The sequence below is a fragment of the Sphaeramia orbicularis genome, chromosome 11 (assembly GCF_902148855.1).
Source record: "Sphaeramia orbicularis chromosome 11, fSphaOr1.1, whole genome shotgun sequence".
NCBI lineage: Eukaryota > Metazoa > Chordata > Actinopteri > Kurtiformes > Apogonidae > Sphaeramia > Sphaeramia orbicularis.
Window position 1 is genome coordinate 15,256,225 of NC_043967.1, and position 17,729 is coordinate 15,273,953.

Genomic DNA, 17,729 nt, shown 5'->3' on the forward strand with positions numbered 1-17,729 from the left:
GTGAAATGTACAAGGAACCCTCTACCTTGCTGCAAGTTTACATTAAAACATTACCTCAAAGATTGCTTTCTCTACTGCAGTGACAACTATAGAGTATAAAAACATCATATTAAAACACTGATCTCATGGTTTTATTAATCAATGCTAGATCATTAAAATTGAGTTTTGAGTCAAAAATTAAGTGTAGTGTTAGTTGAAGTGGGCCACGAAGTCAAGCTCAGTCCACATGATTGACAGCAGCTTGTCAGCCCACATCAGCTGCTTGTATTCTATGCATCCTGTTGGCTGATTTTATTGATGGTTCCATATTTAAATGGATTTTCTATCACTGCTGCTTCAGTCTGCTGCCACTGCTCTTCACTGTTTCATTCTGTGTCTGATCTAATCAGTGTCTTTCACTGTCATTGGTGCGTTATGTTCTGTTGCCTATAGGGGGTCTTGTTGCTGCTCTCCCTGCCCCGGTTACCTCCACTAGGAGGTATTGTGATCGCTTTGCTTTGTGAGTTTGCGTGTTTGTTTGTTAGCAAGATAACTCAAAAAGTTATGGACGGATTTTCATGAAATTTTCAGGAAATGTTGATGCTGGCACAAGGAAGAAATGATTAAATTTTGGTGGTGATCAGGGGTGGGGTGGGGTGGGGGGGACAGATCTGTCTTGGCGGAGGTCTGCGCTCTCCAAGTGCTTTTCTTGTTTCATCTGTGCTCATGGAAGATCAGAAAGGTGTAAACTTCCTGCTCTAGCTCTCCTCATCTGCACATGGACACGCACAGCCATAACCTGTTCAGACTAAATACTATATTTTGACGGGAGTGGTCCTGACTGAAATCCATTTCTTAAAGCATCCCCAAGTGCTATTATGTACCTTCTGATCATTTGTTTTTGGGTTCATTGCTCTTTATTTGTTGTCATGTTGGTTGGGCCAAAAGCATGATAGACTCTGAGTCCAGGTAGATACAGTGACAAGACAGCAGAGCTTTTGCCACCCTCCACATGTTGGAGAAGTCAAAGAATTTTATGAAAGTTTATGAAAAAAAGCTTGTATGAAATGATTTATCTTTAGGAAGTCAAAAATCTTATATTTTAGAAAACATAGATATAGTTTCACACAAATATAAACCAAATCAATTTTCATTTAGTGGCCTTCATCAGGGTCCCTGATGTTAAAATAAAGTTTAAAGAGTGAAATAAAGTTCTTCTATCCAAGAAGTGAAGCTGGAGTTCATGACCTGTAGCAATTTTTTCTCTTTCCCCTCATTCACCGTGGAAGTAGGTGAAGTCATGTCAGAGCCTTCTACTTAATTTACAATAGTTTGGAAGACACCAATATTTCTCCAGACTTTCTTTTCTTTCTACAGCTGTCCAGGCCAGGGAATTACTAAAATCAAATTCCATACGTTCCATACAGGAACAGGTTTCCCTGACCAAAAATATGGCTTTTGGTGCAGCACCCAAGCCATTTTGGAAAATATCTAAAAAATGTAATACACATAAAAGCATCAAACCAACTGAACTCACCACTGGACTTCTTTATTACGTTAGATTTCAGCCTTTTGGATGTACTCTAGCTTTTCCAAATATTTACAGAGACATGAATATGACTCAAAATGTTGAGTAATATATTTCTGAGAGGACACCAACAACTGTACATACTGTTTTTACATTTCTAGTCAACTTCAAATCATTCTCACATTCACACCTATGGGCACTTTAGATTAACCAATTAACCTATTAGTGCATGTTTTTGGATGGTGGGAAGAAGCCGGAATACCCGGAGAGAACCCACTCAAACACAGGGAGAAATTTCGTTATGTATACACATAATGACAGTAAACACTCTTGAATCTTGAACCAAAAGCTGCCAACCATGCACCAAAATCTTCCATAAATTTAACCAACATTACAGCACCCAGAGAGTACCTGAAACCCTGCAGGAACCCCGTTAACAGTCATCTAGCTACATTACTACATGTGGGTGTGTGCGCAGTAAATTCTCTGATAATGACTTTAACATCTCACGTTACGCCTTCAGTTTAAAACAAAGTTCTTACAAAAACCAACAATGCAAAAAGCTATATATGTACAACGAATAATTACTACTGAAAAAGAACAAAGTATTACTGTATTTTGCTCTTCTCCACTCCTGTCAGCAATGAGCCAGTAAGTATTGTGTGTAACTGAATTTCAAAATGCAAGATAAGCATCCCCGCCAGCTCAGTCAACGGAGCATGCCATTCTTACCAATAATCATTAGAAACTGGCAGCACACACTGGAGTTTAATGGTGCTGAGCCACAGTCCTGAGAGAGAGAGGAGGAGGAGGAGAGGAGAAAGAGTAGGTGAGAAGATAGGAGGACAGCAGAGCAGGAGACAGGAGAGGAGACAAAAGCAAGACAGGACATTTGAGGAGATAAAGAGTTTTAAAATCCCTCAGTTAACTAAACTGAAAATGAACACATATAACGTTACTACTCCGTGTTCTGTCTGTTGGTCTTGTGCTTTACAGACTGTGGATCGGAGGCTGACACTGTGGTCCAGACCAGCACTTTCACAGCTACCAAATGATATAAACAGATTTCATGTGCTGTGGCTGGAACCTCACTAAAACGGGTTCAGGAGGGTTCGACTTGTACGTATGTGTGTCTGTGGGATGTGTGTATGCGTGTGTATGTGTGTAAGATAAAGTGGCAGGCAGAGTGCAGTGCCAGCACTAACACCGGGGCCTCAGCCAGGATGAAAGGAGCTGTCACGACGGCTCACGGAAGGAAAAGAGGAAAAATCCATCCATCCGCACTCCTCTCCTCTACATTTATCCTCTCTTCTCGCTCTCTCTCTCTTTCCACTTGTTATGGTTCTGCTTCTCAATCCATATGGCTTGTATAAAAAGGAGACCACTACTTTTCACACCAAATACAGTGCAGGGACTTCTTCTCCAGTGAATGTGGCTTTTCTGTAGTTTTCATACTCTCTTCAAAGAAAAAAAAATCACCATACTTGAAATTCTAGACATTGCACTGTGCTAAAATATTTTTCAAGCATATTCCCAGAACTAATAAGGTCAATTGAATGTGCTTGAGTGGACCTAAACCCATAATGACTTGTGTATCCTGAAATACTTTGCTTTAGTGATCAGCATCAAAAGCGAGTTGAGTGAAAGACCTTCTTTCATTTGCTCAAGCTGCCGGCCTTGGTGGAATCATTCTGCGTGTGCGTGTGTGTATGTGGATGTGTGTGTCTGTGTGCATGCGTGCATACATGCATTGGGGGTAGACTGTGACAGCTCAGTGATCAAAACCTATGATGGGAGGGGGCAGGTAAAAAGACTTGGGGGTGGTGGGAGTCTCAGGTAGCAGCTGCTGTCAATCTTCATGTCCATCCAATGTGTGTGTGTGTGTGTGTGTGTGTGTGTGTGTGTGTGTGAGTCTCTCTGCACCTGTATGCTCTTCTGTTTGTCATACATGAACACACTTCAGCAAGCATGTACAGTACGCAGATTTGCGCTTTCAAGTGCGATCGCTCCAACAACAAACAGCAGACTCCTGGACTCAAAACAAGTCCGTGTCTGTATGCCCGACTGTCAGAGGAGCTGCGCTCAGAAAACAGGTAAACATGGTTAAAAGATGTATGCTGCCTCAGTACTGTATACACTGCCAGTCTCCTGTACGCCATCAGTACATCACAGTGCACTTTGAGGAGCCAACGGGATGAAGAAGGAGACAGAAGAACCATGTTTAAGTCTTTATGGAAAGAGAGTGAACTCAGACTAAAAAACATCGCACAAAAAAAAAAAGATTAAAACAAGATTGCATTGGACTGGATTGGAAAAATATTGCACCTTTCATAGAGTCTGTAGTTGCTTATGAAGACAAGTGACAAGTACAAACATGGACTTGAGACTTACACATCCACCAGCCAGGATTTCAGCTGCCAGGGGAACTGTGCCATCTTTCTGTCTGGTCTTTCCTCGCACGAAGTCATTCACCTGGAAACACAAAGGTTAAAATGTCATGCCTTAGAACATTAAGGTTTTCATAGTAGGGCAGGATATTAATATAAAGGCACACATTACTTTACGTAGGACCTGAAATGCAGATGTAATTAAATGCAGAAAATGACATTAAAACTTCATTTTTAACGCACAGGAAGTTATTCCTGAAGCTGTGGGTCTGTCAATAACAAGAGTAACTTGAAGAAATCAAGAAACAGGGATGGATCATGAGAGATGCGGTTTTCACTGCCAACCTAGATTTGTCGTCTCACCTGTGTTCGTGTAATTCTGTAAAGATTCTGCACGAATACACAGCTTAATGTCAATGAAACCATATACAGTAGATTGCTTAATATGCAGTCAATGCTTTTTCACATTATATCACAAAGAAAACCTAATGTAATATTTCAGTGTAATTTGCGTTGCTTGGGGTGTGTCAATTGAACTCTAATAAAAGACCAGTGGCAGATGTTGCGAAGTAGCATGGGATTGTGGGAGTTGATGTACGACGGCCGTTCAATAAGTTCATGGCCTCACCCAGAACAGAACAACACAGACTGATAATTTATATTTTATTTTTCAACATAATCTCCATTTACAGCAATGCACTTGGTCCATCGATGTTCAAGCATCACTATCCCATCACAAAAGAATGTAACATCCTGTATTATAACAACCAGTATTTCTGGGTGAGGCCATGAACTTATTGAACAGCCCTCGTATCTGAAGCAACTCAGGCAAAAATCATCCTCTCAGGTGAGGTGATATTAAAGTTTTACTCAAATCACACCGAGTGATTTATATGATGTATATTAATTTGGGACTGTTTCATTTGAGTGAAACACTGCTGTAGTACTGTTATTATTGACATTGAATTACTGTGTCGCACACATTTTATCTTCTGTTTGGAATGCTTATGATACAATGCCAACTGAAGGAAATAGGCTGTTACACTGAATAAAATTACAGATTGAACAGAGGAATGTTGTTGAAAATATCTGATTTAAGTTAGGTACAGAAGTTAATAAAATAAAATAACATAAGCTGAGTAATTTTTAGACATTTTAATGCAGAACTATTGAATATTATACTTTTGATACCGAGAATGTTTTAGATCTGATTAGAGTCGATTGAATTTGCTGTTATACTGTCAGTACTCAACTACAAAATGCAGTTTAGCATTTAATCCAAAGTACAAAGTATAGTGCAAATAAAGAATAAGTAATTAGTATTATGGTAAAAAAGTGCTAACCATTAAATGTAGATTTATACAAATATAAAAATAAATATAGGTGTGTATGCATATTATTAGATGTATGTACTATAGTTGTATATACATAGATTCTTATTAACTTGCATCTATACATATACTGTACACCTACATGCACTACATACATATTAAATACATACTGTATGTACCTTGTCAGAGCGTATAACACAGATGGGAATCTTTCCTCACAAAACAATTAGTTTAGTTCATAACTGAACAATAGAAAATCTCTGTGATAATGTGCATTAGTCTGTGCCAGTGTGCAAGTGCATGTGCACAGAGACTTACTGTAGGCTTTATTGGCTTTCTCGGGCGCCACACCCAGTAGCTGTGGTACCAAGACCTAATCATTAGGAAACGACGAGATGATTAGAAAAAAAGAGGGCTGCAATACCCCCACTTCCCAACACACATATACATTGAGCATACATACACCACTTCCACACACTACACTGATGTGTGGTTTCCCGCTGCATGCGTCTGCCCGGCAGGATCCCCCAGACACTAATGAAATCTATTGATGTGGAGTGTGGGGACATCAGAGTGCAACAAGAGAGAGAAAGAGAGAGAGAGAGGAAGAAGGAGTAAAGAGAGGATGAAGAGAGAAGAGACTGCCTCCCAGAATAGGAAAAAAGGGCAGAGTATAAAACAAACCAACCAAAAGTTTACACAGACCTCAATTACAACCCAGAGCGGGATAAAAATAACAAAATATCTCAACAGAGCACAATGAAACTTGGCCCCCTACCCCACCCTGCTGCAATGAGCACGAACACACACACAAATGTGCATTTCCTTGAAGTAACAAAAAGTAAATAAAATAAATAATTTGTGTGCAGTGGACCACACACACATAATCATATACCCAATTTGAAAGTTGGTGAAAAGTCCAAAAGCGCTCTGTTCCTGAGGTTTTCAGTGAATGCACGTTTAACTTATATTACATAACTACAGTTAGGCTGACAGGATACCTGTCTAGCCATTTATCTGGAGCCAGACCTGTCTGTCTGCGTCTGTGAAATCATTCCACTCCTGATGTCCTTTGTGTTTCCCACTGAAATTCAAGCATTCGAGTGACCTCTTGGGAGCCCAGTGCTGTCAATCAAAATCAAGGCATTTTAAAAGGGCCTTGCCACCATTCTAGGGGACCTCTTTTTTCAATTCTCCAACGACACAAATGCCAGCCCAACAATACAGACCCAGACACTCTAACCCCCATTTCTGAAGACAGGGCAGGTAGTCATTAGGGATGTCGTGCACCAACCGGTATGCCCAAATACTCAACTCCGTGTCCGTGTGTATGCATGCTTACATTCTTGTGTGTCTGCTCAGTGTCTGTGTATGTGTTTAGATGTGTGCGTTAGTCCAGACGTGCGACATCACCACACCGTGACACAGGCCTAAAGGTATGTGGCCTTGCATGTGACGTTCATTGTCCTGTTCTGAAAGTCCCCAACCAGCCAGCAATCACTTCAAAGAAGACAGGTCAACAGAGAGGTGAACCCACACCGCCCTCCTGCCCACCCTACACTTTTCTTCTCCTCTTGTCTCCTCTCTCTTCCCTTCTGTTTCATTGTTCCTTTTCCCGCTTCTTCTGTCCTCTCTGTCATCTCAAAAACTGTTTAGTACACTTATCTCTGCTTCTCAGCATTTCCTGTAACATATCCGTCCATACAGATTTTATGACAGATTTTGGGCTTAAATTACTAAATTCATGTTTAGTTCATTTACATTTAACCACAATATTCACCAAGATATCTTAAAATTCTCTATTACAGACAGGGAAGTGCATAATGACTTGGGCTATAATGGTAAACTCAGAAATGAAAACTATGTTTGTATTAGAGAAAATAAAAGAGGCTTCACAAAAGGTAACTAACTGAAATTGTATTGTGTGTTTACAAATTTAACTAACATAAACTGAAATAATAAAAATGACCTTAGTTTTTATAATTTTCCATTTAAATCATCCAAAATGTGACTACATCTACATTTCATATACGTTTGTCGCTACGTCCTGTTGAATTTCACATTAAGGCAGTTGTTCATCTGTCCTGAGTAAATATGTTTTTAAAAGATATGATGTTTTATTGAGACCTTTTGGAGACTATGACAAATATCACATTTCAGAAACAAAAACTGAGCATAAAAATTAAACTGGCAAACTAAAGTGAAACTGAAAGAAATGGCAAAATGAAAACAAAACTATTATAACCTTGATACTAACCTCTGTAAAGGCCAAAGAAGCCTTCGTAGCGCACCACTTTCTTGAAGCAGTCAAAGCTGTTCTTGTACATGAGCTCTCCCACCAGGGACCCACTGCTCCTCTGGTTCTGCATCCGTGTCTTCACCAAATCAATGGGGTACACCGCTGTGGCACCCACGGCTGTACACAAGAAAAACACATGTGCTCAAATGTCATGAGGAAATTATTTGTTCAATTTCACACGTATTTTTATTTGAGTGATTTAGTGTTGTCACTACAAGCAGGTGATTTTTTTGGTAATAAGCATGATTTGACCCCTTAAGATAAAGAAAGAAGGAGGTGGAAGAGGAAGTCTGTGACGGCAATGTAAAGAAAGATGGTGAAGTGTTTAGTGTTCCAGTGTCTTTTGGCCCGTCAGACGGACACAAACAAAAAGAACCGACCCAAGGCGACAGGCTTAATTAGAGAGAAACCAAGAGAGAAGAAGAGATGGCAGGGCCGCTAGACCCATACCTCCTTATTAAGCTGTCTCCCTTGGGATAGAAGGAGGAGGAGAAGGAAGGAATGAAGGAAGGAGGAGGAGAAGGAGGAGCAGGAAAAACAGTGGGGAGTCTGGAGCCAAACACAAGATTGAGGCACCACCCTTCACCCCCCACCCTGCCTTCATCCTCCCACTTCTGATCACTCACAGGTACAATAGGACCCACACAAGAGGGTTTGTACAAGGCACGCAGAGGCCAGACACAGGACAGAGCAAGACAGGGAGATAGACAAACACAGACTGAGAGAAAACATAAAAATAGGAGCATTTCTCTTCAACCAGAGAAGTGGTCATTGCTCTCATAGGCAAAGGAAAAGGCAATAGAGGGCTATTGTCCTCTCTCTCTCTCACCCCTTTCTTATGAGGACAGCAGAGGGCGGGGGGGAGCGCAGGTAGTTGGGTGTGGGTGGTGGGGTGAAGGTATGCAGGGAGCCAATGGGGTGTGACTCTTACCCCCTGCCACTGAGCCAAGGGCGAACCTGTAGACCGACTCTGCCACCTGGATCAGGACGGGGCGGGAGCCGTCACTGCCCAACTGCTGCTCAGAGACACAGAGACAAAAAGAAATTAACTGTTGAACATGAACAAAAGCAGTCAAACATGACACGACAGTCAACAAGCTGTTTTACACATGAATTTGTACAGTAAACAAACTTGAACATATAGTACATATCTATACATTTCACATAAAACACTGCATGCCATACCTGGTTCCAAATATGTATATCTTTAACCTCATAGCATAATTGCTTAAGTCATATTTTTGGCCAAAATGTGATATCTGCATAGAATGAAGCAGCAGTGTTAGGAGAATAAAGTTATGCTGATTTCACAATTTGGCCACAAATATGACTAACGCAATTATGCTATGACGCTAACAATATGCTACTTTATATGTGATTAAATGGATCATTCATCACATCTTCTCCTCTGTGTTTGTACATGAACATGTATCAAATTAAAATGTTCCAACAGAGTATCAATTGGGTATTGACTACAAGTTAATAATTAGTTTGTACAAACAGACACCATAATGTCATAAAACATAGTTGTCTTAATATGTGTTGGAACATTTTCATAGTATGTCACAATGAAAATGTAATATTTAAATTCACAGTATGGAATTTCTGCCACTAAATACAGGAATAAGGACACGGTGTGGTGAGGTAGCATGGTACCATTGGAATTTTTATCCTCACTGCTGATGGAAACATATCTGACGTGACTGAGGCAGAAGAAGTAATGTACTGAAGTTTTATGCACATTACATTTAGTACATTTAGTGATGTTATTTCAGGCTATGTCATTTGAATCAAATGAAATAGCCACAAGTAGCATTAAATGACATTATATGACCAAATGAAATGAACTGTTACATTGCATAAAGTTATGGATTTGAACAATGCTGAAAATATTTGATTTAATGTAAGTACAAAAGCCAAATATATGACATATCCGTAGTTATTTTTTGCAGAAACCACATATATTATAGCTTTACAATAAAAAAAAAAAAAAAAAAAAAAAAAAAGATTGATAGGAATCCACATTAGCAATAGGTACACCCTTGTGTTCATTATACTAAGCAGAAGAAAAGTGTTGGTCTGCAGCATTAACCAAGCCCTCCACCTGAGGTACCTGATGCCATATCTGGTTTGCCCAGCACTGGCTTCTTGCCCTGGGGAGAGTGGGGTGGTAAGTATGCATGTGTGTGTATGTGTGCTTGTGTATGTGAGAGTGTGGTGGTGGGGGGTCACTACAAACGGTCCACCTGCTAGAGTAAACTCCCAATCCCTTCCACAATTCATGCTGAGTTGTTTCCTTCGGCCTAAAAGTCCCCTCCACAAAACATCCACTCCCATCATCATCATCATCCTCATCCTCCTCAGCTCTGTCTGTTTGGGAGAGGATGAAACTTACATAACTGTCAGGTTTGAGGGAGGGAGAGAGAGAGGTAACAAAATCCCAGTGTAGAAAAAAAAGAGAGGAGACAAACTGACAAAACATGTCGAAAAATAAGACGGAGTAAGAGAGAAGCAGATCAAGAAAGGAAATGGAGAGAACAAGTAAAAGATGAGGGGAGAGAGCTCCAGCTAGCTGGCGGCCAGCCCCAGAGGCCAAACCACAAGGGCCTAAAGTGGCTCATTGTGGTGGGACTGGCGTCTGTGTAGTACTGGGCCCCTTTGCTTGCTCCCCTTTGGCCCCAGCCTGCTCCAATATGGCCTGGCCAAGCCTTCACTGCAGCGCTGGAACCCACCAGGCAACACAACTCTGACCAAACAAGAAAGAAAACAGTCCACTGCTCATCTGTCTGTCCGTGAGCACACTATACTCCTCTTTGTTACAAATTATTCCTGCCTGCTTCTGCAGAGCCTCGTGTTACATTTTACTTGAAACTACCAGAATTTTAAGGTTCATTAAGTCTTGAGGATGCCTCTGCTTGTCTCTATCTCTGTGGATCTGTGGTTTGTGTGTATGCTTTTTTAAGGCATCAACCGCATGTCAAGGAGAGGTCTAGTGGTGTTTTCTCTTAGGATTGTCTCTTTAAGTCTGTGATGAGAAGTTACTTGGTCTGAACCTTGGAAAGAACTGAGCAATGCTGACAAAAACTAGCCAACAGACAGTTTGAGAGCAAAATTTCCACTTTATAGCGGACAAATCTTGTTTTGATCTGTGCTTTTTGCATTTATTTTTCACCTCCACTCTACAACAATGTCTCATTCAATTAAAAGTGTAATTTGTGCCAAAATCACAAATCAAACCGCTGTTGAGGTTTTGGGGGATTAATTACCTGTGAACAGGAGATATCATTATACTTAATTAAACATCTTAGTCATCCGCACGGTGACATGTAGCCTGAGAGAATGTACTGTGATGAAAAAGAGGTGCCAGTGTGGAAGAGGAAACCAAACACATCAACAAGTCTTCATATTCTGTACCTGTCTCTGGACTTCAGCCAAGTTGTAGGGCAGGGCGCCTTCCTCCAGCGGGGCGATCATCTCAATGTCCATTAAACCAACACGTCTGTCGGAGAGAAAGAAAAGAAAGAGTGAGAGGTTTCAAGTAACTTTCAACTGTTGCAAAAACTCTCAGAGGATTATAAAATTTCATACCATGCATTACCAAGTCCGTGACCTTTGCGAGCGTAATCTGTCAGTCTGAAGTTACTCAAAGTTTATAGAAACGTTGCCATCGTTCCATGTGAAAATATTGTGGCATTCAAAAATCCAGACCTGTGCTTGGCATGATTGAGTATGACAGCTGATCTTAAGGAACTGAAAACTCCCAGCCCTTCATCCCTTCATCCAAGTATAACAAAGATATTTAACCTTTGGATGCAAACTTCTACTTTTCTGGATCTTTCCACTGCATCGTTGCGACGGTCCCAGATTTCCCAGGCTGAGGGAATAGGGAATGTTATACACCCCCTCCACCCCTATCCTCTAAATATTGGGGCTATTATCTCTCGCATCTCCAATCAAGTGGAGGAGAGAGGGCTATTAAAGTATCCCATTGCCCAAAAATAATAATCAGGTGGTGTCTCAGGCCGGGGTTAGAAATTATGAGTGCACTGGTTGGGCTGTGAGGCAGACGCAAAAGGAAGTGGGGGAATGTGAGACACATACAGTTGTTTTGTGCCACGGATCATAGGCACTGGAATTGCCTCTTTTTTTTAATAAATGTGAGTTTGGATTGGTTTTGGACTGAAAGATGATTCTCTGGCACTGATATATTCATGTCTGACTCTTTTGATCCATTGTAGAGTGGTTTGAGAAGAAGGAAAATACTCGCCTCTGAGGTGCAGACCCTGAGGCTAAAGGTGCGCTCCTGGGGGCAAGTTCAGGATAGACTTACTTTCCAAAACTCCAGGACTACCAAGGGAAAAAAGTGAAATGACTGAAATATGAATTCAATTATGTATGAATGTTAATGCTTTTCCTCTGCTATAATGTAACACAGCTCGGGTGTTTGCCTGTTCTCAGTGACATCTACTGTACTTCTATTCAGCCATCAAACCAACCTCACTAATGATTATTTATTAAACCACATGACCATCCCTGCACTACATTAAACATAATCAGAATCAGAATACTTTTATAATCCCAGACAGAAATTATTGTGTGTTACAGCTGCTATATTCAAGTATAATAAAAAAGTAACAGGAAAGAAATTATCAGTATAACAAAAAAGAAGAAGATATATATATTCACATATATAAAGCTCTAAATATACAAACATATATATAGGTCTGAATATATATACCAAATCTACATATCAAAACACTCTATTAAGACACACATAAAAAAAACATATTATCCCCACAGTGTCAGATCAGGAAAAATAGCACGAAATAAAAACTGTGTTTTTTTTTTTTTTTGTCTGTAAGTGAGTGGGGGGGCTTTGTCTTAGTGTCTTACCCACGGGGCTCTACCAGGTCCGCCAGTTGAAAGAGGATGTTGACCTCCATGGGTGTCACTTGGCCAAACCTCTGAGCTGCTACGATGAACTCCTCTAAACGAAAAAATGGACAATTTTTTTTTTTTTTATTTGAAATGTCCAGAAAAGATAAGATAGATGACATTTATAACATATCGTTTACACAGGCAAATATAATATCCAGCTAAAGACACGATAACATATAAAAAAACCTGTGAAAAGAATACCGAAGGAAAAGTTCCAAAAAGGGACAATAACCCACAACATATTGTAGTGTATCACGTTGTAATATTGAACTCTACTAGAGATGAAATTCAGGAAAAAACAAAAAACACAGGAACATGAAAATTCGCACCATTATACCACAGCAGTCTAATGTTTGTTTGAAAGAAACGGCTTCATACAGAGACAAATGATCTGACACAGTTTCATGCCACCATAAAAAAAAGTGAAATATCAGTTAGGAGACCTGCCATGTTGCCAGTAGTACAGTAGTAGAGTCATGACTGACAGGCTCTTAACAGTGTAATTACCGCTATCGATCACATATTTAATCCTCATCTACTTCTATAAAAACAATTATTATTGTCCAAACCTTTATATGGGTTAAATTACCGCATGCAAACATGGTCAAGACAAGGTATAAAAGTCTTGTTTCCTCTCAGACCACTTCAATTACAATGTTAAAAGGTAATTGTGGAATTTTTGCCCATTTATATCAAAAGCTATCATGCACTGAAGCGTTCAGTAAGATGTTACACTACCATAAAGGTTGGACACAATGCAAAAAAAACAAAAACATACAATTATTTTGACTGATAATTGTGATTTCAATGGGAATGATAACGTCTTTCATTTAATATTTGCTATGCCAAACAAGCATATTCCAAGACATCTGGAGAGAATGATTTATAGGCTTTCATTTACAATGGCATGTTGTGGAAAATGTTACCTTTATCTAAGAATGTCTACTTCAATTGCCAAATAATGAAAATATATTCTGAACTCATTTATTTCTATTGCACAGCTACAGGCGAAATAAGCAGATGTTCCTAAGTCTGTATGCTTTTTTCTTCACACACATCATCTTGGACTACCAATGTCAACTCAACTCTTAACTATCGGCCATCAGGTTGGAGTGGCTGATACTTGGTAGTATTCACTCTTAAACGTTGCACAGACGGCTGCAGACTTCACTACTGCATGAACTGTGTCTCATCATCAGCAAACAGCAGTGGAGGTGTGATGTGAACACACTGGATTCTTCCTCTTTGCCTAAGCCTTCTGATCCTGTCTGTTACAATTACAACAGAAGAGGTGACAAGGAACAGCTCTGATGGATCCCAAAGCACATTGAGAACATTTCTGACTTTAGAATGAGAATGCTACACACATGCACAGCTCTCTTGTCATTTAAGGGCTGCTGCACTATTTATGCCTAGTTCAAGGGTATTTTCAAAGACTAAAAACAACTATTTCTAAGGGGATTGACATAAATAGTGTCTTTTATTATAGCATCCAAAACTTAAAATATACAGTACTGAGATTAATATATATTTTATAAGACAGTATGCATTTGCGCATATTAACATAATCTGAATGTAAAAAATATTGATACTGGATAACTTCACGACTATGCCTACTTGATCACTGGTCTATCAAATAGTGAACTATGAAATGCACACACTGCTTAAATATTACATTAAAATTATGTTCTTTATTGCCGTGTTAAACACAGTAGAGGTTTATTGTAGATTTTAGCTTTAGGTCTTGTCACTCACTCTCCATGACCAAATCGTAACAAGTGCGAAATGTCAAAGCTTGTTGAAATCATCATAAGATAATAGAATAGAAAATATAACCATGGAGAGTTATGGACTCGAGCAGTTCTTTGAGGTAGCTTTAAAATGCCGTAACTTAAGACCTGGTCTATTGTTGTCAGGATAAAGAACAGGTTGACTGTAGGCCAGCTTACAGTGGAGGAGTCAGCATTGTTTGACCCGCTTTATTCAAAGAGCATCAGGCTGGGGTTGTGACAAAGTCGTCCTACACTGGAGCCATTCACCCCACCGAGGCTCAGCTTACCCTTGAGGCATGCTCTCTTTCTGTCTCTCTCACACACATATTCATGGCTACATGCAGGTAATGCTCACAAGCATGTGAGAAGACATACTTATACAAGAACTAACTCACACAGACACATACACACTCATGCACAGACAGCGTTCTGCCTGGGGAGATGACAGAACACAATGCTGATAACCTGTCTATAGTCTGTCGTCACCACCAGATACACACTCGTTGTATATTTATCTCCACTCTTGTGAAGTGTCCGGTCATTACACTATTGAAGTCTAGTGCTACCTTAATCCACACACATTTTCCTGAAAGGAGGTAAACTGAAGTCCAAAATGCCATTCTAAACTGCTCACACATATGCACAGTGAATTATCTTGTCTATGTATGGTGCTAACACAATATAAAGGTGTTCTGTAAAGGTCCCCTATGCATGTACACACACACATATGCACATTCAGTTTTGTGTAGGCGTTAAACACTGTAATGGCATCCCCAAGGCAAAACAGTGGCCTTGTTGCACATACGGAATCAATCAGGATTATTACGCATGCATGGATATTTGGCTGTGTCAGTGCACTTGAATATGTGTATGTGAGAAAAGTAAGAGAACACTGTGCTACAAAATTCACACACACTTGATACATGCATGTGTGTGTGTGTGTGTGTGTGTGTGTGTGTGCGTGTGTGTGTGTACAATACACGTTTGTAAGTCAGCCGGTAGTACACAGAGCCCAGCTCTCGCACTCCCCAAGGAGGCCTTAATGACTCAGGGAGTGGAGGGTGGATGGGTGGTGACTGTGGAGGTCTGGCTGGCTGTGGGCCACCATCGGTCGAGCCAAGCCCAGTCTCAGTGTACCCATGGTGGGAACAGCCTGGGGAACGTATATACGGGCTCTTGGTCTGGGTCGGGTACGGTCCACACCCCTGATAAGGCTTCAGATAGCATCGTAAGGCTACGTTAGTGGCCCTGGGCCATGTGTAGAGAGGTCAGAATGGTTTCTTAAAGAGGACCAGAGCAAGAGAAAGAGAAAGACTCAATATGAAGAAAGAGGGACAAAGCCAACCAGGCTCCTTGCCAAGTACTGAGGGAAGGAATGAGAGACGGCAAGTGGGGCAAGAAAGTGAGAGAGATAAGGATTTAAACAGACTAACCATGGGAGACAAAGAGAGAAAAATGTTTTTAAAAAGCCCTAGTGGATCAATGGTAAATCTAACTATTTTTTACCTCCCTATAGTTTTACATCTCTTCTCTACAAAGAACTTAAATGAAGGAGGCAAAGCAAATATTGCTTTGAAAGTGTTTTTATAATGATGAGATCCATCTTGTGTGTTTTGCGAAGAATTTCAAATTTAATTATGAACTAAAAGCATCCCAGCAAAGATAAAAGTCTCCTCAGATCAGTGCCAGGATGTCTAATAGACTAGACAAGCATCATCAGGGACTGTGGGCATGCAGTACGTGTGCTGGGTCTGATCCAGCATGCCCATTTAAATGCCACCGGGATGCAAGAACACTAAACAGAAACATGTTTCCACCCTGCTTTCAACACAGAGAGATGCAAAAAAAAAAAAAAAAAAAATTGTGGATGTGAGCACAAATGGTGTAGGCTCACATGCTGTATATACAGAGTGAACCCCATAACTATAGAGTTATGCTATTAATGTGTTATGTGATGTGTGTGTCTTTTTCTCTGTTGGTACCTTTGGTGACTTCCACATCTCTACGGTGGCCGGCAAGAGTGCTGTAGATCTTCCTGATCAGCTCCATGTTGTTGAGAAGTGAGTTGAATCCATTGAAGTATGAAAAGCTGACCTGGTGAGATGTGCTGCCACCCGCAACCTGAGCAAACACAGAGAGGGGCAGATTAAGAGACAGAATCTTACAAAAACCCATATATATAATAAACTCCACTAAGTAGAAAACCTAAGAGCTCAATCACATTTTAGGAATACGTGCAAACATGAAATGCATTACAAGCATTAGCAAAAACATGAAATGTCCAGAGTAAATCCTGACCAACACAAATGTTTAATCGTCAAGGTTCCTCTTTAATATTGCTCCACAGGGACACGTAAACCTGTTTCAGCCACTACTTTTTCCATCACGCGATGAACACTCTCAGGCAGTTTAATTAACTATCTTTATGAGGTGCAGGAAGTGGTAAAAGAACAAAAAATAGAATAAAGGTAACAGATTAAAAATAGATGCTGGGCTCTCGAGGACATTCCTGACTACCCGCAACCTTTTTTATGTGAACCAGAATCACATCTTTATCTAATCAGACTCTAAAACTCCTAGAGAAACAGCTCTGTCTGTTTAAAACTGTATTTCAAGCATGAACATAAATGCTGTTGACTCTTTTAGGGTGCATTAGGCCGGAGGGTCACATGAGCCTTAAGGCTTTGGAGTGATAGAGGTTGAGGCGATAGAGAATGTGGAAGTTCCTTTCACTAGATGGCACTGTTTGCTTTACAGACACATAGGAGGGTTGCTTGTAGCTCTCACTGAGGGCAATAAGGGAGGGAAGCTACAGCTTGGGTGAAACTGCCCTAACAGGGAGACAATTTAATGTCTTTTCATATTTCCCAGTCTGTAGGCCTGGATCTTCAATACCCAACACAGTCTTCAACCAAGAGGGATAGGAGAATAATATTTGGGTTAAAAGAATGTGGCGCTGATGATTTACTATGTTTGGGGAGCAAATTTAAGGCTGCTGTTTCACTGTTTGTGTTCTGCCATAATACAGCCTTTAATGTGTCTGCAGGGTTTATGAGGTTTTTGATATGTGCATGTGTGTACATGTGCGCACAAGTGTGTGTAAAAGAGTTTACTAACAGCACACCAAGATGTCTGGTCGGTGAGGTAAACACGGCAGAGAAAATGACAGAGTCTACAAGGTGTTTATGAAATGGGGCAAGACACGGACACAGATGCACACACGCACAACAAAAACAAGAACGCACATAAGGAAAAGACAAGACACAGAAAAGACAAACATCTCAGAGCGCAAAACAAATAGAGTACACACACTCAGATGTGCACGTACAAACACAGAGGCAAAGATGATGGACTGTAAAGCTCCAGTCTCCATCTATCTCTGTCTCTATCTTCCCATTCAGCTGGCCTGCTTGGCTTTGACACTGCCAGAGAGGTTAGACTTAATGACACGTTGGGAGAGAGAGAGAGACAGAGACATGGGGGAGGGAGGGAGAG

At 40.5% G+C, this 17,729-nt stretch overlaps 1 protein-coding gene across 1 annotated transcript in view; it reads right to left on the minus strand.

Moving 5' to 3' along the window:
• Positions 1–17,729, minus strand: part of slc25a13 (solute carrier family 25 member 13) — a 54,702-nt gene that overhangs the window by 20,066 nt on the left and 16,907 nt on the right. Inside the window, 7 exon segments of the mRNA XM_030148074.1 lie at positions 3,899–3,979; positions 5,551–5,598; positions 7,457–7,641; positions 8,456–8,540; positions 10,939–11,023; positions 12,418–12,511; positions 16,217–16,355. Coding sequence (XP_030003934.1) covers positions 3,899–3,979; positions 5,551–5,598; positions 7,457–7,641; positions 8,456–8,540; positions 10,939–11,023; positions 12,418–12,511; positions 16,217–16,355 — 717 coding nt within the window.